Source organism: Tetrao urogallus (genome assembly GCF_951394365.1).
Source record: "Tetrao urogallus genome assembly, chromosome: 5".
Classification (NCBI taxonomy): domain Eukaryota; kingdom Metazoa; phylum Chordata; class Aves; order Galliformes; family Phasianidae; genus Tetrao; species Tetrao urogallus.
In genome coordinates, this window is record NC_136818.1 from 20939919 (window position 1) to 20964837 (window position 24919).

At 37.2% G+C, this 24919-nt stretch overlaps 1 protein-coding gene across 1 annotated transcript in view; it reads right to left on the reverse strand.

Annotated features, from left to right (window-relative positions):
* Positions 1–2987: 2987 nt before the first annotated feature.
* PTPRC (protein tyrosine phosphatase receptor type C) overlaps positions 2988–24919 on the reverse strand; it is a gene marked incomplete at both ends in the record, with an annotated part of 57855 nt that continues 35923 nt past the window's right edge. The window contains 22 exons of the mRNA XM_079535838.1: positions 2988–3257; positions 4040–4175; positions 4842–5020; positions 5447–5569; positions 5743–5877; positions 6645–6778; positions 7764–7854; positions 8213–8362; positions 9045–9180; positions 10501–10658; positions 12061–12186; positions 13102–13199; positions 13811–13847; positions 14079–14155; positions 14251–14341; positions 14880–14995; positions 16730–16761; positions 17972–18080; positions 19329–19389; positions 20262–20464; positions 22276–22431; positions 23414–23545. Coding sequence (XP_079391964.1) covers positions 2988–3257; positions 4040–4175; positions 4842–5020; positions 5447–5569; positions 5743–5877; positions 6645–6778; positions 7764–7854; positions 8213–8362; positions 9045–9180; positions 10501–10658; positions 12061–12186; positions 13102–13199; positions 13811–13847; positions 14079–14155; positions 14251–14341; positions 14880–14995; positions 16730–16761; positions 17972–18080; positions 19329–19389; positions 20262–20464; positions 22276–22431; positions 23414–23545 — 2750 coding nt within the window. The remainder of the gene's footprint in view (positions 3258–4039; positions 4176–4841; positions 5021–5446; positions 5570–5742; positions 5878–6644; positions 6779–7763; positions 7855–8212; positions 8363–9044; positions 9181–10500; positions 10659–12060; positions 12187–13101; positions 13200–13810; positions 13848–14078; positions 14156–14250; positions 14342–14879; positions 14996–16729; positions 16762–17971; positions 18081–19328; positions 19390–20261; positions 20465–22275; positions 22432–23413; positions 23546–24919) is intronic.

Sequence of the window (24919 nt, forward strand, 5' to 3'; positions counted from 1 at the left end):
TTTTAGTTGGAGGCAGCAATTACCAGTTTTTGTGCAGCTAAGCTCTACCTGAGAAAATCAACAGTTTTCCATCATACTTTGCCTGACTGTTTCTCAGGTTTGAGCTGTACCAGGTATCCAGCCCACTACAATGAAGTTGTGCTTTAACAAAGTCAGGTCAGTTTCCTATGAGCAGAGCTTGTTAGTTTGCGCTTTGTGCCCCACCTGTAATACACTTCACCGGGTTCCTGGAAGACTTGCAGATATGCCCATAGCTTACCCCTATGAGTTTGTAAGCAGTGTCCCAGCGTATGAATACTCCTCTACAAAGACTGTGTCACCATCTGGTGGACTTCTGAAACTCGGGTGACAGCACAGAAGGCAAAAAAAATACAACCCTGGTGTATGCACAGCAAGATCTTGCAAACAATCAGAACTTCTAAACTGTATTAAGACAGGCTCTCTCAATTGTCACATTGGGATTTTGCGAGATTTAATTGTGTGAAGCATTATTTAATTTGAAAATAATTAAAAGCCAAGAGCTCAGTTTACCCTCCAGGAATTATACTCTGAAAGACATTTCCACTCAGCATGTGGGGACAGTTTTAATGTAAGGCTCTGTTTCCCTGTCTTGGTGCCTAGTGAGAACATGCATACAGCAGAATTTCACACCATTTGGAATTCTTCACTGAAAATGCATTCACAAATCGATCTTCAACTCTTTGTGCACTTTTTTAAAAAAATCCACATTCTGAGGTTTGCTCTCCAAAACAAAGAATGTGATCCTAAGTGCTAAAATCGGCTCAAAGAAAACTTCTGATATTTTTCCTGTAGCCAAGAGAAGAATTAGAATCCTCCTAGGAAACAGCTTCCAAATGAAAATGAAATGCTCCAGAATGCTTACAGCCCCAGTGTTGCTGGAAGGGCTCACAAACAGTTTTTCAAGGAACCAATATGAATGAGTATCTCCAGAGTTACACAGGATGAAGATTTGGGAAATATTTGCAGTTATTCCTACAAATAAGGTAGATCTCTGTCTGTGCACTCAGATACTGCCTGAAATAGCCAGAGAGGCTCTATGTCAACCAGATCTTAGAAAAAGAAACAGAAATGAAGTATTCTCTGTCACCCAATGATCCGCAGTGAGTAGATCAGTGTCTCAGGCTTCTTTTTTTTTCTCATTTGATCTCCAGAAGCATTCCTCAAGACCTGCCATTACAGAAGCCCCCAGAGCTTTGTTAATGATTTCGCACAGAGCTGGCTGGAAAGAGAATTCGGATCATTGCTGAGAAGAATCCACTGCCTCTGTGATTGCAGCCACTTACTTAAGCAAAACTGTCAAGGATGCACTTAATCGAGCTGATAATTGTGAATGAATTATTTGATCTATATTAGCAGCAAAATTAAACTAATGTTTTAACCAAAGCAGTGTGACAGTGTACACTGTTGTAAAGATAGGCGGCAGATAGAACTGCCTTTTGAACACATTTCGGATCAGCAGAGGAAGGTATTGATCACAATCTGTAACAAAGAAGGAATAGTTTATGCCTTTCCGAGGATCAGAGCTCACTGAAAACTCCCAAAAAAGGTGATCTCCGAGTAGAGATGCTTTCTCTCTGGCTGCTGGCCCATCAGTGAGGTTTGGGAGGGGTGGACCCTGGATGAATTGCTTGCACCTGTGCTCCCAGGGCTGGCCATGTCCTTTCACCAGTTGCTCAATTCCTGGTTCAGTCCCTGACCTAATGGTCCCCCGCAGTTGTTTACATAGCTCTCCAGACATTTTCAATTTTGTTTTGAAGGAGAATTTATGAACATGCACTGATAAGTGAAGTGGCACTACATCTGTTGAGCGACAGTTTCTTTAATGACTTTCAGCAGAAGAAAATCAGCTTTGTTCATCTGTAATGAGAGAATCATGACACATACCCAGGCTCATACAGTTTCATAAGAATTTAATGGTGTCTTTTCCTAATGAAATTTGTTGCTTTTTTTTAAATCCACATGTTGGATAGAACAAGATTTTGGGCCTTTAGAAGAAAATGGCCAGTTTAGAGACTTCAACAGAAGAAAACAATTACCACTTTGTTAACTAAGTTGCTAGAATGCAGCAAGAAACAGTAAAATTATCATAGCTATAACATATAAAATCTCAAAAATAAAATAAAATCCCTGTACTAATAAAAATCTACACTTTGGAGAAAAGCATGTAAGTATTTTCCAGCTCTGAAAACAAGTCATGTGCATTTGTGGAAGTATTCTCTTCAAATCACAGGATATAAGCATAAGAAATAAATGTGCAAGCATTTCCATCTCTAAGAATAAACAGAATGCGTTTTCTGTCAGAAGTGTTGCAGTCATTTAAATCTCAAACCCTTCTTCGAGTCTAATATTGAAATTGCAGATGAATTTTTGTGGAGCAACAAGGACATCTTGAGGCAAGATAGAGAAATGCAAAACTTCTGTTCCACATTGATTTGGGAGGATAGAGGGTCAGAATCTTGGCACACAAATGTAAATGTTATCCTCTTGAATTCTTTGGCAAAGTCCCACAAGTTCCTCAGAGTATTATTAAAGCAATTCTTAGCCAGCAGTCCTGAAATGATAGGAGGCATGCTTACCCATTATGTTGCTCTACTTGCTAAAAGCTTTGAACACAGAGCTGCGTTAGCAACATGCTTGCCATGGTGCGTTGAGTTGCTTTTCTCCTTCTTAGAGAATTGAAGAAAAAAACTTCCCACTGCTCAAAATAAGAATATAGTATTACACTGTACATATTTTAAAATGGAAAAGTATAAAGATAGTGAGGAGGCTTTTGAAGCATTAGACGCAAATCTACAAAAAATTTAACTTTCACAGTTCTTTGTCACTCTTTAGAAGTTTCAAGTATTGCTTTAAATTTGTACCTTTGAAAATCCGATATAAATGTTCTCCAAAAGGGAGGGGGAAAAAAATCATAAGTTTCTTACTGTGGTTAAGATTTGTTTGGTATGAAAATACCAAAAAATTTTCTAAGTTAAAACTGGAGTTGTGGGCCCATTTGTAGAACTTTCTGTCCCCTTATTTGTGTCTGCAGCCTTAAAATCATCGCAACATTCAGGAGCATCATTTGCCTCTGGAGTTGATGGAGTAAGGTCAATAGTGATCAAATCAGTTTCCTGATCTTTTTTCTCTACTTCGTTGCAAAATTCAACCTTATCTTCCTGCTGGCTGGTCTTTATTTGTCCATTCTGGGCAGGATAGGTACAAGCAATGGTGTCATACAGAAATTGGTAATGTTCCTTAAATACAAAGAGAAGAGGATAGTATGAATGGAATGCACAGAGCCCACAGGTTATCTCATTCTTACTTCTTTAAAATTTTAGAAATGTAGCACATAGCTGGATGTGCAGGACCATATATGAAGCAGATTCCACAGCTTCTGGCAGAGAGGACAGTGGTTCTATGGTATATTCCAATTTCATGTGTACGTAATGTCTCTGCAGCTGCCTTTATCAGATGCACCAAGCATTGCACTCTCGCTTTACAAAGCGAAGTCACCAAAGCACATTCTTCAGAGTATCTAAGCATTAAACAACTTGTACTGTGAAGACTCTGGAAGAGTTATCTATAGTCTGCAACATACTGACAAAACCATTTGGTTTGTTAGTAAAGCAGCAAATGCCACAGAGATCCAAAACCTCTCGAGTGATTTAAAGTAACTAAGTTGGTGGCTCCTAATCTGTGCAATGGAGTTAGCCCCCTAACCACTCAGCCAAAGGACGCTGTACCTGCATGTCCTTTGAGCAGCTGCAGAAACACCAGTTTATGCTATTTGTAATTGTACAACATGCATCCTTCCGTAATCTGTTCTACAATTCCAGCTTTGGACTGCTGCTACAATTACAGCATAGACTGCTTTATTTTTATCAGTAATGGCCAGTTCTAAAGTAGTGGTAAGTGGCTGTTCATATTCTGATTGTAATTAGTGTTCCCTATGCAGAAACAACACATATGGTTAGGAGGATATTTGACTGATGAGAAACCTTGTGATTAGTCCTGTTATTTCACAGGATTTACTTACAAAGGTAGAGACCACTCCCAGCCTGCTGCGACGAAGAGCTTTTACTACTTGGAAAACATCTATTACTTCTTCAGTTTCTGCACTTTCCAAGAGGGTCATCAAAGCACAAAACACACCAGTCTGCTGCGATCCATCACTAAAAGAAAATGCACCTTCTTAAAATGTAAAATCAGTAAGATTTCTTAATTAAACAATAACTTTATTTCAAAGTCTATACAATGAATTACCTATCTGAAAGGTGTTTTACTGGACAGAAATTGTGACAATTAAGGATATTTGTAGGATACACACAAGACATAGCTTATTTAGATTATATCTTGAATTAATGTGGCCATTTAATATATCAGAGAGAAATTAGAAGTAACAGACTTACAGGCTCAGCAATGATTAGCGTAATTATCTTCCTTTTAAGATAGTATGCAAGGTTATTTTATTTCTAGAAATGGTCCTAAAAAAGCCAACTTATGCACTGGGATAAACTAAATACTCTGCTGGATCCTCACTATTATTTCACTATAAGAGCACTCTGAGCTAGCACTTCTCAAAATACACATATCAGGCAAAAGCAGCTAGCTCTAATCACCTACCCCATACAGGCTTGTTGAAGAGAAGTGCACTTATCTTACAGTACTGCAATCAAAAAGGTCAATTCTGAGCTGAAAAGAACATCCTAAGGATAGCTGAGTCTCTCCCTCAAACCACAGAAAGGCTTGTGGGAAAAGGTAGCTACCACAAAATTGTGGTTACGAAGCATACCCAAGCCTCAGAGGCAGGTTAAAATATGTGTTGAGTCGAGACCCACCAGCAGTGGATGACAAGTGGGACAGTGCGGCTGTTCCTGTTGTCCTCAGAGGCTGCTCTGGCTGGCACTTTTTGTTTAAGGCTTAGAATCATATCAACTAAATCTTTGGGGTCTTCGGGAACATCCAATCCATTCCACTTGTGATATTGATACTGATACACCTTCTGTGTTTCTTTCCTCTGCAAAACAGCAGTGGAGTTGTAGTTAATGGTCAGGCTGAAAGAAAAGGTTCATGTAGCAGTACATCCATTGCAGCTGATACACAAAAGAAAACTTACATTCCTGGGGAAGTACATTGTGATATGAGCTCTGCCTTTATGTAATTATGAGGTAGGGAGAGGACCAAGCTTTGCTCAAAGTACAAAAGATAACTGACCTCCTGGGACTCTGCTACCACTCTCTTGGCAATGAGCTAAATGGTAAATCTGAGGCAATTTGTCACATTTAGTGTAATTAGCAGCTGGTCTAGAAGACAAAAATACTTCAATTTTTTACAGCAGAAGGTGTAAGTGGTGGGAACTGCCCCTACTCTCTCTTTGGGCTAGAACTATAATTAGAAGAACAAATGTAAAACGCCCTTTCGTAATTTGCAAAGAAACTTCTACCTTCAGATGTGTGACATCAAATGCGCGTATGGTGTAGCTAGGACAAGAGTTGACATCTGTCATTTGAACTTCTATGCCATCGTATGTTTGTCTTCCTTCTCCCCAGTACTGTGCACAGAGTTCCTAAAATAGATAAAAATACAAGTTAGTGCTTACTGTATAAACTTCTTTATATTTTATCTTCCACGTTCACTTACAGAATGCGTTCTCTTCCAAGTAGAAGAGAATAAGAGAGTGCAGGTCAGTATTTTCTTTATATACAGATGACCTTTAATATGAGAAAATGTCGCCCTTACCTCATCCCCTTGTTTCAGCTCTGTCAGCATAACAATGACTTTGACTTTTCTTTGGAATACCATTTGCCAGAAGTCAGAGATAGTTTCCTGCAGTGGTCCTTGCGTTGCAATCATAGCTTTTGGACCCCAGTAACCCTACAAAAGAAATGTAAAATATTTTTTCCCTTAAATTCATTTCAAATGTGACTGCCATGCAACAGAACTCATTGTCATTTAAAGAGCACTAAATTAATTATCTCTTTTGGTCATTGGGAAAATACGCCCATCACAGCAGGCAACAACTTTGCAAGAATTACAGAGTCAAATGACAGCAAAATCACAGTATGAATTCCAAAGTGTTACTTCCAGATTGACAACAAGATGCATGCATGCTACAGTGAGTGAGGTCTCACAGTGCCATTACCTACAAAGCATATTTTTTCAGGGCTAAAACAAATATTGAATTCGATAGAACTGTTTAATTAGATCAATAATAAATAAAGTTTACACTATTGCAACAGAGTTAGTATGCCACAAGTTCACATTAACCTACCAAGAGTAAAACTAAGTTTACACTTAATAGAAACAGTGTAGAAATAGAAATGTAACAGTGTCACATTTTAAAGAATCCAGATAAATCTAATTTACCTACTAATTGCATAACATCCATTATTTTCGTAAGTGACAGATAATGGCTCTCTTCCTTGGGGGTAAATATGTCACCGTAAAGCTGATAGTCCAAACTTTACTAGCACAGTTTTGTATATGTGAATAACAATCACATTTCACTTGTAGAGAAAATATTAATATGGATAAGTATGTTGTAGCAAAGTTTAGAATATTTTTATTACTAAAATTAAAAGTTGATTTGCCAATCAAATCTTCCTTGTGAGTTACTTACAGAGGACCCTCTATATACATACAGTTATGAAGGAAGCATTAATGTATTTGCTTGATTCTTCACAGTCACTCTCCTCATCTGAGGAGTCCTCTGAATCGTGTTCGCCCTCCTTACTTTGTTCCTCTTCATTCCTGATTGGCACTCGGTTAAAGTCATCTGCATGAGACAGAGTCACAGTTACACCACACTGCTGCTCATATAACAGTATTTGAGCAGGGCTGACCCTCTGTGTCATCACCCTCCTGCCACCTCCAGGGAATCCCAGCTACTGTTTTATCACTGGTGAAGGTGGCCACACACATGGTGGCTTGGGTTCCTTTATGGTTTGTTTGCTTTATTCTCGGAGCTGAGCACAGGAAAGAAGTTTATCTACTCACTCTGAACTGTATCCATTTCTGAATTTGGGATCTTGCTACCAGATGTACATTTGTCACTCTGACTAGTAGAGGAGGGTCAGGAAACTGGGTACTGATTCTGAAAAGCCCTTGCAAAACACGTTATGGCCAGCAGTGTCCTTCCTGGCAGAAAGCCAGAGGCATCAGAAAAAGGGTGTTTGATAGAAGAGCACTATGAGCTTCTGCACCTTGGGTAATGCCAGAGGTCAACCTTGGAGAACTCAGGATTTGAGAAAAGCTCCTCCAGGTTTCCACCTGTCAGGCTTCCTCTTCCCAGCGCAATTCCTAAGTGAGCCACAGACATTTTGGGGCACACTGCATCCAAATACTGAACAAAGTTTTGCCCTATATGTAAGAGAGCAACCTGCTATTTGAAGCTTAGTGCCTGTCATCCTTCACTAGCTTGTCAGTCACCAAGTTCAAGTTCTTCATTTTCACCATCAGAAAAGACAGCAGGTTCCTGATATTTTAATGGAAACGGCAACCAGAAAAAGGCCAGTCTTTCACCTAAAAATTGCAGAGTGAAGACCACCTGGTTTGAAATAAATCACTCCCCAAAATTCATATTTTTAACAAATCATTTCTTCTTCGAATCACAAGGGGAAGTTTCTAATTTTACAATCTTGAGAAAATTACTTAAATACATCTTTGTAAGGTAATTTACTGCCCTTGTTTGTTCAGAATTTAATAGGTTTTCTTGAAGAAGACAACAGATGAAATTCAGAAGGTTCACAGAAAATACTTACATGGAATTGTGTTGGCACTCCTATTTTTGTTTTTATTTTCCTCTCTATTCCCAGTGTTCTGTGTCCGCCATCCCTTGTAGGAAGGTAGTCTCTAAAGAAATAAGTTTGACATTATATTTGAGATAAAAATGGTTTCTTGTATCTTGGTCCCCTCTGAACACCCACATTCTGTCCTCATCTCCCTGTGCCTTGAATTCTTACTTCAATTCTATGAACTTTGGTCACATCTGGACTATAGCTTACAATTGCCAACTCCAACAAGTACAGTAACATGGAAAATATGCATGCAGACGCAACTAATCATCCTATGCCCCTAATCTTTATTAAAAATATTATCACAGAAGTGATCTATTATATATATTATCTCTTTCTTGTGGCTATTGTGCAAGTCACTTTCAAACCTAAGTGGGAGTGAAGGCCTAGGAGACCAGAAAACAATGCTTCTTTACCTGAAATTCTGCCTCAAGTAGAGAAGGTTCACTTGGAGGATCTTTTCTTTTCAGATTGTTAAGATAGGAATGTAGTTCTGAGAGGCTGACCTCTGTTTCTCCATACTGATTGTATTCCACTAGTGCTTGATGGATAAGGATGTACTGTGACTGGTGTTAACCATTTGAAAAGTTTAAAAATGAAATTATGAGTAAACAAATTTATACCATTATTTTAAAAACAACTACCAACCACTATTTCTTACGTTGTAAGTAGTAATAACATTAAACATTATAATTAAGCAGCCATTACATTCAAAAAATCATAGGGGCTTCCAAGTTAAACATTTTGGAGCACGCAATGTGTTGGATGAAAGGTATCCTGCAAATAAATGCCATATCAATAAAAAACTATGCAATTAAGATTTGAAAGATCAGGGGGAAAAAACGAAATAAGTTAAAAACATGCATCCCATTAAGCCTACCATTGTACTCTCAACTTAACTGAAAATCCTGCTAGACAGTTTCTTCAATACAAAATTTATTTGATTATGCAAGTTCAACTCTGCTTCTTTGCGCTTATGAGTTGCATGTCAAAAGCTGGATTATCAAATCTAAAAAGTAACTCTCCCCTTTCTCTAGCATCTAAACTCAGCAAGCCTAAACTTGTTAAATTTAAACTAAAAAAAAAACTTTGCTGGAAGTTCTCTCACCCTTTTTCAAAGCTGTATTTTGTATGAAAGTCTTCACCTGAATTTTAGCAGTATCCATAACTGAGCAGAGCAGTTCTGAGAAATACAGATCAAGAACTAGTAAAAGAGAGCTTTAAGTGAAAGGAACTTTAGTAAGATACCTCTACTTGAACCATGAGGCACCGCTGCCGGCGCAGCTTCACAACGTAGCCATAAACATCCACTCTGCCTTCTGCATCCAGCCCCTCCAACATAGCATCAATTCCAATATAGGTCCCAGTGCGCCCAACTCCAGCACTGCAAAGTGCAAAGGGATTTGGTTATCATAGAATCAAAGAATCACTAAGATTGGAAAAGACCTCAAAGATCATCTAGTCCAACCGTCTACTTCCTATCAATATTGCCCACTGAACTATGCCTATAAGTACTACACCTGCATGTTTCTTGAACACCTTCAGGCACAGTGGCTCCACCATTTCCCCAGGAAACCTGTTCCTCAATCACTTTTTGGGAGAAGCTTTTCTTAATATCCAATTAGAACCTCCCCTGACACAACTTGTCCTATTGCTAGTTATGCAGGAGAAGAGGGCAATCTCCCCGTTGCCACAACCTCCTTTCAGGCAGTTATAGAGAGCAATAGGGTCCCACCCTAAGCCTCTTTTTCTTCAGACTGAACAACCTGTGTTCCCTCAGCCATTCCCAAGAAGATTTGTGTTCCAGACCCTTCATCAACTTTGTTGCCCTTCTCTGGACACGCTCCAGGGCCTTGATGTCCTTATTGTAGTGAGAGGCCCAAAACTGAAGACAGCACTTAAGATATAGCCTCACCAGAGGCCTCTCTGCTCCTGCTGGCTGCACTATTTCTGACACAAGCCTTCTTGGCCACCTGGACACACTCTGTTAGCTCATGTTCAGTCAACTGGTGACTAACATCTCCACGTCCTCCTCTGCACAGCTTTGCAGCTATTCTGCCTGTCATGTTTCATGGTGTTGTTGTGTTCAAAGTGCAGAACCCAGCACTAGGTCTTGTTGAACCTCATCCAATTGGCCCCAGCCCAGCAATCCAGCCTGTCCAGATTTCTCTGTAGGACCTTTCTACTCTCAGGCAGATCGACGCTTCCCCCCAGTTTGGTGTTATCTTCAAACTTAATGAAGGTTTTCTTAATTCTCCTACCCAGATCATCGAGAAAGATATTAAACAGGCATATCTGAGTCCTTCCCTGAGAGAGGAGCAGTCAGCAAGAGAGCAAAAGTGAAAACAATTCTCGCTGGAAATTAATTGCAACACTAAAAATGATGAGTCTGAGTTTTAAATGCTTTGTAGTGACAGTAAGGTCAATTCTGTCAATCATGGTGCTTATAGCCAGAATAGTGCAGCATTTACCTGGCTGCTTTTCAAAAGTCTACATATCCTCAGGTTTAGTCAATTTGAATAGAGAATGATTCACCAGAAAAAAAAGCTTTTCTTTGCATCTTTAACTACCTCCTCTCAAGTAATTATTGCACAAAATTTGGCATAAGCCAATTACTTTTGACTTTTGCTAGCTCCATTCTGTGAATAGCTTAACTTCATATTCATTTAACATAACATAATCATTATAAATTTTTATGATTTACCTGCAATGAACCACTATTGGGCCACTAAAAAAGTTGCTGAGAGCATTCACTCTGCGTCGGAGTTTGAGAAGGAGATGTGGATCCTCAGGAACGCCATGGTCTGGCCAGCTGGTGAACTGAATGTGAGTGACATCTCTTCCAGATGTTCTTTCTCTTCCCTGGACAAAGAGAAGTATGACTTTACATATATATATATATATGTGTGTGTGTGTGTGCATGTGCGTTTACGAAAAGCCAAAATCAAATGCAGATACACAAAGCAAAAGAAAAATAAGGACAAAAGTCATCAAATATTGAAGCAGAAATTTCTGACAGTTTGGTGTCATGTGAGGCTCCCAGCAGCCTCTCAGGTTACAACATTTTTCATATTCACTTTTAATAAAAAAATTACAGTCAAGAGCTGTGAATCAGGAATTCACAATGACTTGAACAGAGGACAAGCAAAAGGTTCAAAGTGTTACAAATGTATTATTGTCAGGCTAGCCTATGATCCAGGGTGTAATATGTTTCCCCATTCCATTCATGAATAACTTAGTTTATAGCTCTTCTTGTTTCAAGTGATATCGGTTAGTAATTCTCTCATGTCTCCTAGAAGTAGTCTGCTGAGGGCACCTTAGATTAAGAACAATAAATAAAATAAAATAATAACATATAAACAAAATAATATACATTTAACTGCAGACCATACAAGAAATAGACACAGTAAAGCCATAGTTCTCATCCTGTTGCAATTTTTTCCTTTTAAGATTAGTCACAGAGCAATTATTTACATCATGATACCTTACTAAGTTGCAATTTCTGCATTATTGCAATGTAATGAGAGAGAAGAGGAGGAATTTCCAGCTGAAATAATGACTCAAGATGGGTGGATTTGCTTGATTCTTCTGCTCAAGATATCTCAGTAGAATTACTCTTCGAGTTTTAATGCTTTTATCTGTGAATTAAGTTCCATTTGCCCTTGCTAAAATTTATTAGCATGAGAGAAGCATTTAGCCTAACATGGTAATTTTTTTTCCTCAATTACTCATAGAGCAAATAATGTATTTCAGATGTGTAAAGAGAGAGCAGTTAACCATACTTACTGACTCTTCACATAGGTAGATGGTAATTTTAAAATGTTTATATTTATATTGAGATCACTCAAATTTTGCAACTACTGTACAATTATCATGGAGTTAGGTAACAATGTCCTATGAGTCACATTGATACAGCAAAAGATAATGCTGAGATGCCTATACAGTTTCTGTATTAAGGAACAAGTTATAAGAAAATCACGAAGTATTAAGTTTTCCATGCTTAACATGTTAACAGATTCCCCTTAAACACAGTCCAGATACTATGAAAAATAGTTTTTTAAGTTGGGAAATACATATCTAACTCACATTTCCTGAAAGAAATGACACCCACATCTGTCAAGTTCTCTTTTAAACAAAATGTTGCTTGGGAAACATAAGCAAAGCATCTTCCATTGCTACTTAACTCTTCTCATGCTATAAATAATCTCTTAACAATACCTACAGACTGACCCCCATTCAGCCTTATGCTCCTAAATCGACTTACATTTGTGATGTGTAGTTTCTGAATTATATAGTCTGGACACATTTTACTTTCATTGATCTTCACAATAATGTCTCCATATGTTGCAGAGCCATTCTCCATTGATGGCCAGTACTGGGCACACTTGTTCTATGAAGATATGAAGTTAATTGGTGAGCAGAATGACTGCAAAATGGCAGACAGCAGAGAGCTAGAACAAAGTCTGATTTAAAATAGACAATAACTTCATATCGTTTTCCAATTCCTTATAGGTCTTGTTCTCCCCTGAAAAGGCAGTCAGTGCTTAGGATGTCACTGCCAAACAATTCCAAATATCTATGGAATTTAACTTGAAACAGAAAGTGGGAAAAAATCTCATATACTAGGTGACAATGTGAATACCTCCATGCAGACCTTGTGGCTGTTGCCTGAAAGCTGTAGAGAAGTTTGTTGCTAATTCTACGGCGTCTTTTTCAGCCTCCAGGGAGGAACTTTGCTCATGCTTGCTGATAAAACAACTCAGAAATGCTTTAAACCTGCATGCTGCCAACATTTTAATCTTTAAAAGCTATCAAAACTCCTCATGTTACCTTCCCTGCTCTATGTGGAGTAAGGAACATAAGCAAGCCAGAAGCATCCAACTTTCCCAATGAACGGAAGGGAAAAGATAGTAGATACAAAAAATATTATTAACTGAGGGCATTGGCAGAATATCAGTAGAGCCTAGACAGGGGAAAATGCAAATCATACATTTTTTGCCAAGTCTACAAAAAGCCAGAATTCTACCTCAAGCCCTTTTCTGGGCTTTACTTGGAAGCCCACCCTTTACTACTTACAGCTGTAAATAAAGTGACGTTTTCTGATAAGTGATAATTCCATATGGAAACACTGGTTTGGCATGCTATCCAACATAGGTTTTGACAAAGCCAGAACAACAAAAAATGAAAACAGAGGACTTAAGAAGAAAATGTAATTCACCACAGCATAGCAACCCATTTTGTTTTCAGACAAAAGAAGGATGGATGGATGGACAGATGGACAGATGGATGGATGGGCATTTCTCACCCTGTTTCCTTCCTCACAGCGAGTAACCATGACAATAATTGTTGCTTTCTGTTCCCAGATCATTCTCCAGAAATCATCCGTAGTTTCATCCTTGGGACCTAGCGGCAGAAAATTTCTTTACTGTGAGGGTTATATGGCACTGGAATTGTGTCCAGGGAGGTTGTGGAGCCTCCTTCGCTGGAGAACCCTCCTAGATGCTTTCCTGTGCAACCTGCTGTAGGGAACCTGCTTTAGCAGAGCGTTGGACTCAATGATCTCCATGGGACCATTCCAACCCCTACGATTCTGTGACTGTGATATTTCAAGGCATTTTTTCAGAGTACAGCTACTCAAAAGCTGCCTTGATGTTAGCCCTGCAGTCTGAAAAGCTAAACAGATATCGTGCAAATAACAGCCACAGACTTGCTTTTACAAGGGCTGCTGCCATTATGCTACATTTTAAAATGTTCATACATTTTCAATACATGGCTGTGAAATGTGAAAACTCCTGCTGTAAAGTTATGCATCATCAGAAGTCTACCTCTAACATATTATTTGTTCACCATCACAAAATTCTCTAAGCTAAAACTTACTGGAAGCATTTTCTCATTAAATTTTAAAATGTCAAACTTTCAATTCCTCCTTAAATTTACTTTAAGTTTACTTTGTGACTACTCCCTAAAAAAAAGTGATTGAAAGAATAAAACAGAAAACTTAAGGTTAAACTTACCTTGTGCAGCAATATATTTTCTTGGTTCTTTGAAGCCCTATTAAAATGTACAATGTTATTCAACTTAAAAAAAAAGAAAAAAGCATGACCAATAAGATTTGTAACTTTAAAAATGAATTCCATATGCAACAGTCCAATAATCTCAAATACATTGTAAAAATGGAACAAACACATGAGGACATCTTCAAAGCTGTTTAACACATGAAATGCACAGGCTCAAAATTTCTTCAGTAAGGCCTATAATTTTGTACATGTAAAACTCACTCACATCAATATAACTTGCGTTGATATAGTCTGATCCCGGGTCTCCTGGAATCTCAGAGAGCTCAACACGGTTATGATCATCTGTTTAAATTATTTGAAACAAAATAATTATACTCTCACAAGGAACTGAGAAAAGAGGTACTAATACACCACGTAAAAACTGTAAAAATACTCACATGGAAGAATATCGATGTAACGGTTTTTGTTCTGATTATGGCTCCTCTTGGCCTCCTTCATTGGAAATTTAGTGAAAATTCTTGGTATGCTCTGTAAATAACAATGTTTATTTAACTGGTAATCACATACTTCAAATAGCTTCTGTTTACCACCAAATACATACAGAAGACATTTGGTACTGCTAAGAATCTGGAAGACAGCATTCTGTTTCATACAATTCTATTTCATATATTTCTGTCATTTATAACAGTCATGACATTTATTTTCTTTCGTTATATATCTCCACAATATTATTTATATCCCCAAGCCTACACAGTAAGAGAGACTAGAGAAAATCTACCTCGATAAGCACTTTTGAATTAGATAATTTTTAAACTATGCATTTTATACTTTTGCTGAAGAACACCTCCAGAAAGAAAAGGAAAAATTGTAATATGATCTAGCAATGAGGAGAAGTAAGTAGAAAAATTAGCTGGAGCCTTATTTGACCTTTGATGAGAATTCACTGAGGTGTCTGTTCTTTGGGTTTTATTTGTAAGCAGTGCATATACTTCAGAAATGCTCTTGAAAAGAATTCTTCCCACCACCTGGCCACAAATCTGTGGTATATTTCAAGCCAGTCACAAACCTGAAATTCATCCAAGAAAAGTCTTCCTTCATCAGCAATCTTCCTCTTGTATGTCTCCAACAATTTCTCTGAAGGTATTGGATCTATGTTCAAAAGCTGCCTTTCATCATCTTTAACTGTGTAAATATGTTGAACATTTATCTTTACTGGCTCTTAAAACACAAATTACATTTCAGCAAATGTGATTCTCAAACTGTCAGCTGTATTAACAAAAGGACAAACCCATTTATTTTAACTGAGCACGTTAATTTTTCACGAACTGGTGTCCCTCAGGCAATCTACAAGGAAACAGGTCCCAGGAATAACAGAACTTGCCTAGCTCTGCTGTAGAGTTGAGAATGCACCAGCAGGGCGTATGCGGGGCTCCTGCCTGAGCAGCGCCCTTCTACAAAGTGGCGGTTGTAACACCTGGGTCAGTGCAACAGACTGCCCAAACACCCACCGTAGTTACGTGAGTGTTCTAATTCTTTATTGGCAATGGTAAATTGAATTACTGTATAAACAGCCTGTTAACATTTCTCTTGAAATATTACAAGACATGTTGCCTATTTTTCCTAATTTTCTCTGACATATTCTCCATCAGATTCCGTTGTAATAATCTGTAATATTATGTTTAATGACAATGAATGACAAGGCTTAACATCTCTAAATATATTTTTTCACTTCTGCTTCAGAGATTTCTTTAAGCAATGAGTCGGAACAAATGGATTTGAGTATCAATATTGTATAATGTCCCATTTAATACAAGGGCTGCCCTGAAAGTAATGCCTCTCATTTCACAGTGTTGGCCCACGATGTCAGAGGTGGATGATGGTGGTATGGCAGTAGAGGTTGGACCTTCCTACCAATATTCCAGCAACATGCTGTTGCTGTGTGACAGATGGCAGCAGAGGGGCAGTCTGACAAAATGGCATCTGACATGGAAATGTGTTTGAAGCAAAGATGTATCACTGAATTCCGCCTTAGGGGAACAATGGCACCCAATGACATTCAGTGACACTTGCTGAACATTTCTGGAGATTGAACAGTGGATGCGAGCACAGAAAGGCAGCAGGTGGAGCATTTCAGCAGTGGTAAGAGCAATAGTGTGTCACCTCCACTGGTGCAGCATGCAGGCTCTTGTTCTTTACTGATTAAAACGCACATCCAGTTGTAGTGACAGTGTTGAAAAACAGTACTTTGTAGCTGAGAATTTGCCCTCTCAAAGTGTTATTGTACTCCTTATATCTGTTGTTTCCATGAAAACATATAGGAGGCATTACTTTAGGAGTGGCCTATAATAATCAATTTTTCTGTGCTTAAATGCAATACATGATTTTTTCTTGAAGATCTCTAGTAGTCACTGATTTCGTCTTCCTCATAAGCTTTGAAATCCTGTACAAAAGGTTGCACGCACTGTCTAGTTTCAGTCTCCGGAATTTGAAAGCCTTAAAAAATTTACAGTGATAAAGTACTGCTTCATGTTAAAATCCTTGCTTTAAAGAAGGTAAATTGGGAAGGAAAACTCTAGATGAAGCAATATTTGACTCTGAAGTTGCTTTCAGGGTTACAAAGGTGATGACCGTTGTCAGAGACAATTGTTTTTTCAATGAAATAATAAATAAGAGTGTTTCAAACCAATAAACTTTTAGTTCATTTAAGTATAAATACTTTTGAAACATATTTGAAATTCAGTATTTCAATGTACCAAAAACACTCAAGTTTTTTTTTTTTTCCTAAATTTCCCTGAATTACGTTATATCATGCTAATATTTGCAAACTACATTTATAACCTAGAATGCAAACATTTCAAAATTGGCAGTAAGAGATCTGACTTATTTTATTTCCATCTGTTATGTAAAGATACTCACCACCTACAAGGCTGATGACTTCAGAAGAATTGCTGTAAGAGGCAAAAGAATCTGTAAAAGCTTTGACTGGTATGACACATATCTGATAACAGGTTAAATAAATGCAGTTTTGCACAAGAACACCAAGGCTTTTCAGTAACCAACAGACAGCATTACAAGCTCACTTTAAAACAAGAATGCTACAGTTGAGTCTGACAGCCCCTGGGCAGATGTGGTCAGGATCTCTGTTGTCCTGCATTGAGCACTTAGAAGGGGGAGAAACAAGGGAGCTGCATCACAAAGTGTTACAGCTTGCACAATTCTGTCCTTATCACCAGTAGGTAACATCTTTAATTTATTGACTGGAGTGACTTCTCACACCACCTTTGTTCCTCTTGTTAAACATGTGTCAGAAAACTTACACATATGCAAAATGTAAAATTAAATAATAAGAAAATTAAGTTTAAGTACTAAAATAACACAGAACAACTCAACCTCCCTGGAGTCATATAGTGAAAATTGATTTTGATTCTTGTATTAGAAAAGTTTGAGTCTGGGGAAGAGCAGCTCCCTGTCCTCCTACTGGAAAAAGAAAACATGAGAGGATCTAGCAGAGATGAATTCCCTGGTTTTACTGTGGCTTGAAGGCTGAGAGATTTCTGAAGAAACTGTTCTAACTCCTCCTTCCGTGCCAGCAGTAAATGTCCTCTCACATGTTGCACAGCACCCCTCACAGCAGAAGCAGCAGTCAGCCTGGTGTTCTAGCACAGTACTAAGGGAAGGCAATAGCTGTCCTGTCCCAATACACCATCCTACAGACCTGTCAACTCAACCCAGAGATGGCTGTAATAAACAATTTCTCTGACATGGGTGAATCCAATTTCAAAACAGTCCCAAGAAACTGTGTATCATTTCCAATACTTTTAATTGAAATCATTTAGGAGAGGTATTCCAGATAACTTGCGAATATTTTTCACATAGTGAGAGGCATTTTCTTCTAGCAGATTAAACCCTCCATGTTTCAGATAAAAAGGCACACCAGGGAGATTTTAATTCTCTCTCACTGTATTTGCATTGCCAGACAAGACGAGAGGGTTTCTGAGTTTCTTTTGAAAGGATGAGAAGATGAATGGATGACTGTGCCAAGGATTAGTGAAATTAGAGACCTTAACACTTCCGAACTACTGCTTGTGAAATATTGTTGAGAAACAGAAAAGAAAAGCAAAATATTTGTTAAGAAAGGGAGAGAAACACGAAGCTTACCTAAGCTTTTTTTGATGAAGGTCATAGATTTTATACAGAACCAGTAGTAAAGCAATTGATGTCACAACAATCAAGAACACCAAGAATATAATCAGGGCCCTCGAGTTATCTAGAGACAGGCAAAGAATAAATACATTATTCCTCAGATAAATAATTAACAGTATATAAGTTTCCTATTTTTTCTTTTTTTTTAAATTTTAAAAAGTATATACACAAACCAGGGCAAGTTTTTTATGTGTGTGCGTGTGTAAACAACTAAGTACTTACTTTTAAATATTAAGTTTAGGTTTGTTATTCCAAGGTCAAAAAATGTTAAGCTCACAGAAAAGGAGGGAACAACTTCTTCCTCATTATGAAAAGTTTCACTGTAGTCCTCCATGTCCACCTGTCAAAATGCCAAAGCTCACCAGCCTGGCACAGCCCTGGTCTGCATGCTGCGCTCACTGAGTGTGTGCGTGGTGGGAACGGGGGACCTCAACCCCAGGGCCGCAGCAGCTCCAAGTGCAGCCTGCCCTCTGCACGATGGCCCATCCTGTCATCATCTGCTCACTACACAAATAAGCATGTGAAGTCTTGGGTAGTTGGTCAGAAAAACTTCTGTTCCTCAACTGATCTCTTGATTCACCTCTTTTTATCCTTTTTTTTTTTTTTTTTAATTAATGACAGCTCTTGCGAGCTCTACCAAGAAACTTTAGTAACAGATATTCTTCAAATGAAAAACTCATTTATCCCATTTATCCAATTCCTTTAATCCAACCATCATTTTGAATTGAATTCAAAACAGGATATCTCACATGGGAGATCACTGACATGTTCCCTGTGCCTCTGACAGTTGATAAGACTTCTCTGACAGACACGGAGGGATACCTCCCAAAAAGATGCAGTGGGAAAAGTCTTCCATGTAAATAAGTTACTTTAGTTCAATAATATATAAAGTTCTTCTTTATTTATATCTCGTCCACTATACTTTCATGCCTACGATACTTTAAGTTTCTTAAAATATTTGGAGTTGTACACACACACTCCATGGGAGTGGGGATTCCCTCACAAAACACAGCTCCTGGAACACGGCATCTGAATACAGGAAAATAATTCTGAAGTGATCGATTTAAGTCAGACGAATGAATTTCTAAATGCACGCATGAGGAAGCCACGGCTATGTAGGTATTCTGAGTTGTGTTTGATGACTTGTTAACATGGTCTTTTACATTAATGTTGAAGAAGGATTTTTTTTTTTTTTAATGCAGTTAATTATTACCTATACAAATAGGCAGATTGTAACAGAATTCAGAATTTACACCATTACTCCATACTACACTTAAGTCAAAAAGTAAAGATGCTGTATGTTTTTACTTACATCTGGTATATATTTCTTCACATACTGCGTCTCCTGTATAAAATCCATTATTCACGGAGATCTGCATACAGTGGGTGAGAATAATAAAAATGTTCAGATACGCCAAGTAAAAATGCTTGCATAAATTCTTTAAAAAGAAAAAATCTGTAGGTCTTTCAAATATATCTATTTCCAATGAATATCAATCTCATTGACAGCCTGTTACAGTGCATCTCATGTTTCCAGTTAAGTTACAGCAAGATCTTGATCCAGAAATAACTGTTTAACTGAATGGCAATGTTAATGAAATAGAAGACATTTTACAAAGTCAAAGACAGATGCATCTACAAATATATTCTTTCTCTAATCAAATCTCTCAAATCTGAAAGAGAAACCAAACGATGTGCAATGAAGCATCATTATTATATTTGCTTCAATACCAAATACATAAATAGTAAACTGATATGGATATTTCTAAGCCAGTTACTGTGCTGGAATTTATTCATAAAAGGTTAAATTACAAAAGCCGAAGACAACTGTTAAAAACTTGCTTTCTAGAAATATTAACTTTTGATTACTTTAACTGTTAAATAAAATACCAGCTTTGTTTAGATATGTTCATGTCTTTCATACTATTGTACATTTATCCCTCCTTTTTCATTTTCTTTATAGAAAATATCTTTTTCTATCTGTCCCAAGCTATTCAGCTTGTAGGTTGCATGCTGTCTGAACCTATACGGAGTAGCAGGTAAGGGCTTGATTGATACAACTAGAAACATATGCAGAGACATGTTATTTCATAAGTAACAGCTACTTGTTTACATCTCCTGCCTGCAGATCCATAGATGATCTCCACCGCCAGATTTGCCTTTTTCTCTAAAATCAAGAATAATGCACTTAAACAATGTAAATATAGGAGTTTTGCTTTTTATTTAGCTAAATAAGCTCACTTACCTTAAAGGTATATTTTGTCAAGTAAGAGAGATCTTTTATTGTAAAATCGCATTCATTCTTACTCTTTTTCTCACTCCCGCTGCTGGAATTCCAAGCCAATTCAAATTTTGTTTCACTTCCATACACTTTTTGACTTCTGCATTCAACTTTGACAGTATTATCAGCCACCAACTTTAGTTTGAAGCCAGCCACTTTCTCTGGTTCTGTTTGTAAAAGAAGTGTTACTGGATCCATTCTCATCATTTCAAACCAAACATTTTAACAGTATGTGTTCACGTCTACTTGTTATAACTTCTCAAAACAATGTTATGCGATTTCTTCCTTAAAAATCACTGTCCCAATTTAACAAGATGAAAAAAAAAACAATTTGGGAAATCAATTTGGACTTATCTGAACTGAAAAAGCTATCAAAGGGAACTGAGACAGCTGGGAGGAACAGAGCTTCACTGGAAGTCGGGCTGCAAAGATAATAATATGGCAACTATCTTTTGCTTCTGACGTCACCCATTTGAGGACAACGGACAAAGCATGGGAACAAACAAAGTTTTCAGCCTGAGCACATAGGTTTCAAAACTGATGTGGAAAAGTATAGTTGGATTCAAGTATCAAATTGTTCTAAAACTCCTAAAACTTTTTACTTTTTAATGCTAGTACATCTATTAAGTCTAATCTATGTTTTCTACCTTTAATTTTGCATTGTGCTGCAAAAGATTTAAGAATGGGACACAGCCTAAGGGATCTTTCACTGGCTGTTAAAGCCTCAAAGGGCAGTAAATAACCATCCACATAAGGCAGCTTTATTAGCCACACTGCCATGGGAATTTTCTCCAAAAATCACTCCAAGTTGCAAGCCAGTACACTAAGAAGTATAAATATGCAGCTGTTTTTTCTTCGTATGGAGAGTTAAGGTGTGTGAAGCTTTATGAGCAGACTGAATTTCATCTGGGGGGCAGCAGGACACACTGCTTCGCTGGATGGGCTGTGGTTCCTGATTCACTTTTATCCACAGGGCACATTTGTGACTTTCAGAATGCTGCTAAAAGAACTAGGACAAGAAGAAAGCATTTCTTGTGGGAATGTGTGTGTTGAAGATGGAAAACTGTTTTCCAAATTGTAGCTTTTCCTATTCCCTAGGAGCTGGTTTCTAATGACATGTTCTCCTGTTCAAGAAATCAAAAAAAACCTCTCACAGTATCTGCTTGATCATGTTGTTATCATCTGTTGTAGCAGCTGGAGAAGGTTTAGTGTCACAAATTTGTGAAAACAATCAAATTCTAGTTTTCATGAATAATACAGGATTTTTTTTTCCTGGACCTTTAAATATATGGTGGACCACAGTCTCTACCAGATATATTAAAACATGACTGGAGCCCAAGAGAGTAGGAGCTCCAAAATTCAGAAGTTTTCAAACTATTGTCTTAATTTAAACAAACAAAACACGCATACAAAAAAAAAGCACACCAATTTAAGCTATTGTAAGAACACTAGCACAAAAATGATATTTTATTTTTCACTATAAAGTATTTTTTCTGATTCTGTGCAGCCAGAGGAAATATTAATTTTGTATTCCATCAGGTTATGTAGCAGTGGTGATGCCACACCTTGACTTCTGTGCTCAGTTTTGAGCCCTGGGGGCAAAAATCAATCAACCCATCACCACCACCACCAAAATAGGAAGCAGTGATGTCTGTATTAACCCTTGTCTCCATCAGGAAATATATTCGAAATCTGGTGGGAAGGGTTCTTCTGCTCTTGTCACAAATTTCAAATGAATGCAATTAAAAAAAAAAAAAAGTCTAGTATGGATAAAAATATACCGTGTTTAATTAAAATCATATTAAATAATCAAAAATGAAACACTACTGATATAAATGTTAGTAAAAATAATAATGTTAATAATTTTATGGCGGAATAGTAGTAACATACATAAAATTGCAATTAAGTACAATAAGAAATTACGTACTTCCTGTGTTAGTGTCAGCCTTGTTTGCAACAATTAGCAAATGAGACTTACTTGCTGGTTGTGTTTTCAAGCAGCCTTTCACTGTATCTCCGCAAAAGGTTTTATTCCTTACACACTTGCTGCTTTTAAATGCTCTTACAGACACAAAGACATCAGTATAAGGTTCTAAATCAATACAAGTAAAGTTGGTCTGATTCATGGTAACGTCTTAAAAAAGAAAAATGAAATTAAGATTTATGCATGCAATCTCTTGCACCTCATCAGAGTTATGCAAATCCACTGTTATGCACTTCCATTTTAATTACTATCTAAATTTGACATTTATTTTCTGAAATAACTTATCAGGCTCTTTCTTTTCAAAACGTCATCTTCCAGCACGTTTCTTATTTTGAATTAAAGCTCACAGACAGAATATATGGTCCCAGTATAATGGGGACAGACACATCCATCTAAATGTAACACAGTCTAAAACGGCATAGAGGAAGGGAGTGAGAAGAACCTGGATTTATTTGTTTAAACATATATATGCAATCCTGTACTTAGCACCCCTGACTTTTACATATATAATTTTTCCACAGAAGGCAGCCCCCTTTTTGCACTTTCTACCATTTCAGTAAGCAGTCACAAATCTGTAGTCCTTCTTAAAAGTTCAATTCTGTTTATCATCCTTGAAGGAATAAACAGGTTTAGTGCTGCTTTAGGACAACCTACCCACAAAGGTTCTTAGCCTTTCCCTAAAAAGTAGGTTTTTTCCTAGGGAAAAATAAAAATAAAAATGATTCCACTTTCTCACAAATTTCTGATGTGTTAAAAATTAGAATTCTAAATAGGAATGTATCTTCTCAGTAAATATATTAACAAGCTGTAGGTGCATTTTCTGAGGCAGAGAGTACTGTGCTAAAAACCTATCAGGTAACTGATCCCATCGGGACATTTATATTGCAAGACACATGAGAACTGAAGTGTGACAGATGATGTCCTGAAATGATAAAATGATAAAATACACCACATTGTTGAAGTGGAGCAGCTCAACTCAAAGAAATGTATAAATATGTTTGTACAAACAATATGTTTAATTGTTTCTACTGGACAGGTTTAAGAAATACATTTGGAAAATGCATCATGCTCAGTGCTTCGTAAATATTAAAATATGCATGCAATTATTCTATGACAAAGGGGCAATACTTACATTTAACAGTGTCATTGCACATCACAGTATAGCCATCTACATGGTTTTCTGATGTGTTGGCAGGTTTCATCCACGTAAGTGTTACTTCTGTGGCAGTAGGATGTACCGTAAGATTTTCTGGTGCTTTTGGAGCTGTTTGGAAAAAATGTGACAGGAAGAAAAAGTTTGAATGAAAGTGCAAAATACTCCTTTTTATATCTACTTTGATCAAATTAAATTTCGTTAAACAGTACACAACATACCAATATTATTTAACATTTTGCATAGCACATTTCCTTCAGAGAAATTATACGTAATTATAAAGAGAGTACATACAAAATCATAAAAATCAGAGAAATTTCATAAATTTATTAAATTTGAGACACAGATGAATACAGCAATACCATATATTACTAAAATTTTTCAACACTTCCAGTTAAAATGAAATATTTTAAATTCCTTACAGTTTTAACCATATGTATATTTTTTTATCCTGAAATTTTATTAATAGGTTACATGTTTTAGGGTGATTTTCTGTTAATTCAGAAAATAAAGCTAAACCATTTAGCCATCTCCAAGGGCAATGCTGTAGAAAAACGTGTCATTTTTCTATGGAGACACTTTTTGCAATCATTCTATCATATCTTTCCTCAAAAGCCAGAATTCAACTGTCGTTTCAGGCTAGGCCTGCACCTTCAAGTGCTGGGCAGCCTGGTCTAGTTGTTGGCAATCCTGCCCATGGCGGGGGAGTTGAAACTAGATGATCTTTAAGGTCCCTTTAAGGTCCCAGGCAATTCTATGATATGATTCACTGAAACCTGCTTACATTAAGCCAAGTTCTCTCCCTTAAAAAAAAAAAAAGTTAATCTCTGAGTGAAGGAGAGAATGGCTTCAGACTGCAGGTCTGAGCCAGGGGCTAGAAAAGGAAAAGACAATTGTGACTATGGTCAAAAAATACAAAGGACATGAGATGGGGGTGGCAGGAGCTGGCAGAGAACCTGAGACTGGCTGAGCATAATGTCGAACAAATATCTTCATCTTCAGGAAAAGAGTGGAATTCCTAATGGGTTTTCCTAGAAATATATGGAACGTAAAGCAAAAATAAGCATTATACTTACCATCATAATCTGTGGTTATTTTGATATTTTTGGTGAAGTTCTTTTCAAAAAAATGTACTGTAACACTGCAGTTGTACTCACTGTCTGATGATAAAGACTTTAGAAATATGGAGTCACCAATTAATTCCCCAGTGTATTCTAAATTTGGATTATCTGTGGACACAAAAATGTCTTACGAATATTTTTCACAACTCTGAAAGTACATAGTATCATTTTAAATGAGATTTGCTCTTCTGCGTTTAATCAATATCTAGAAAACTACAGAAGTACCTCAAACAGAAAAGTATACAAGCTCACACATAGACTGAGTTCTATGTGCTTTTATATCAATTCAGTTTCCATAGATCTTTACTTTTCATCACTAACACTCTCTTGCTTTGACTTTCCAATAGTTTAAGTATAGAAATAA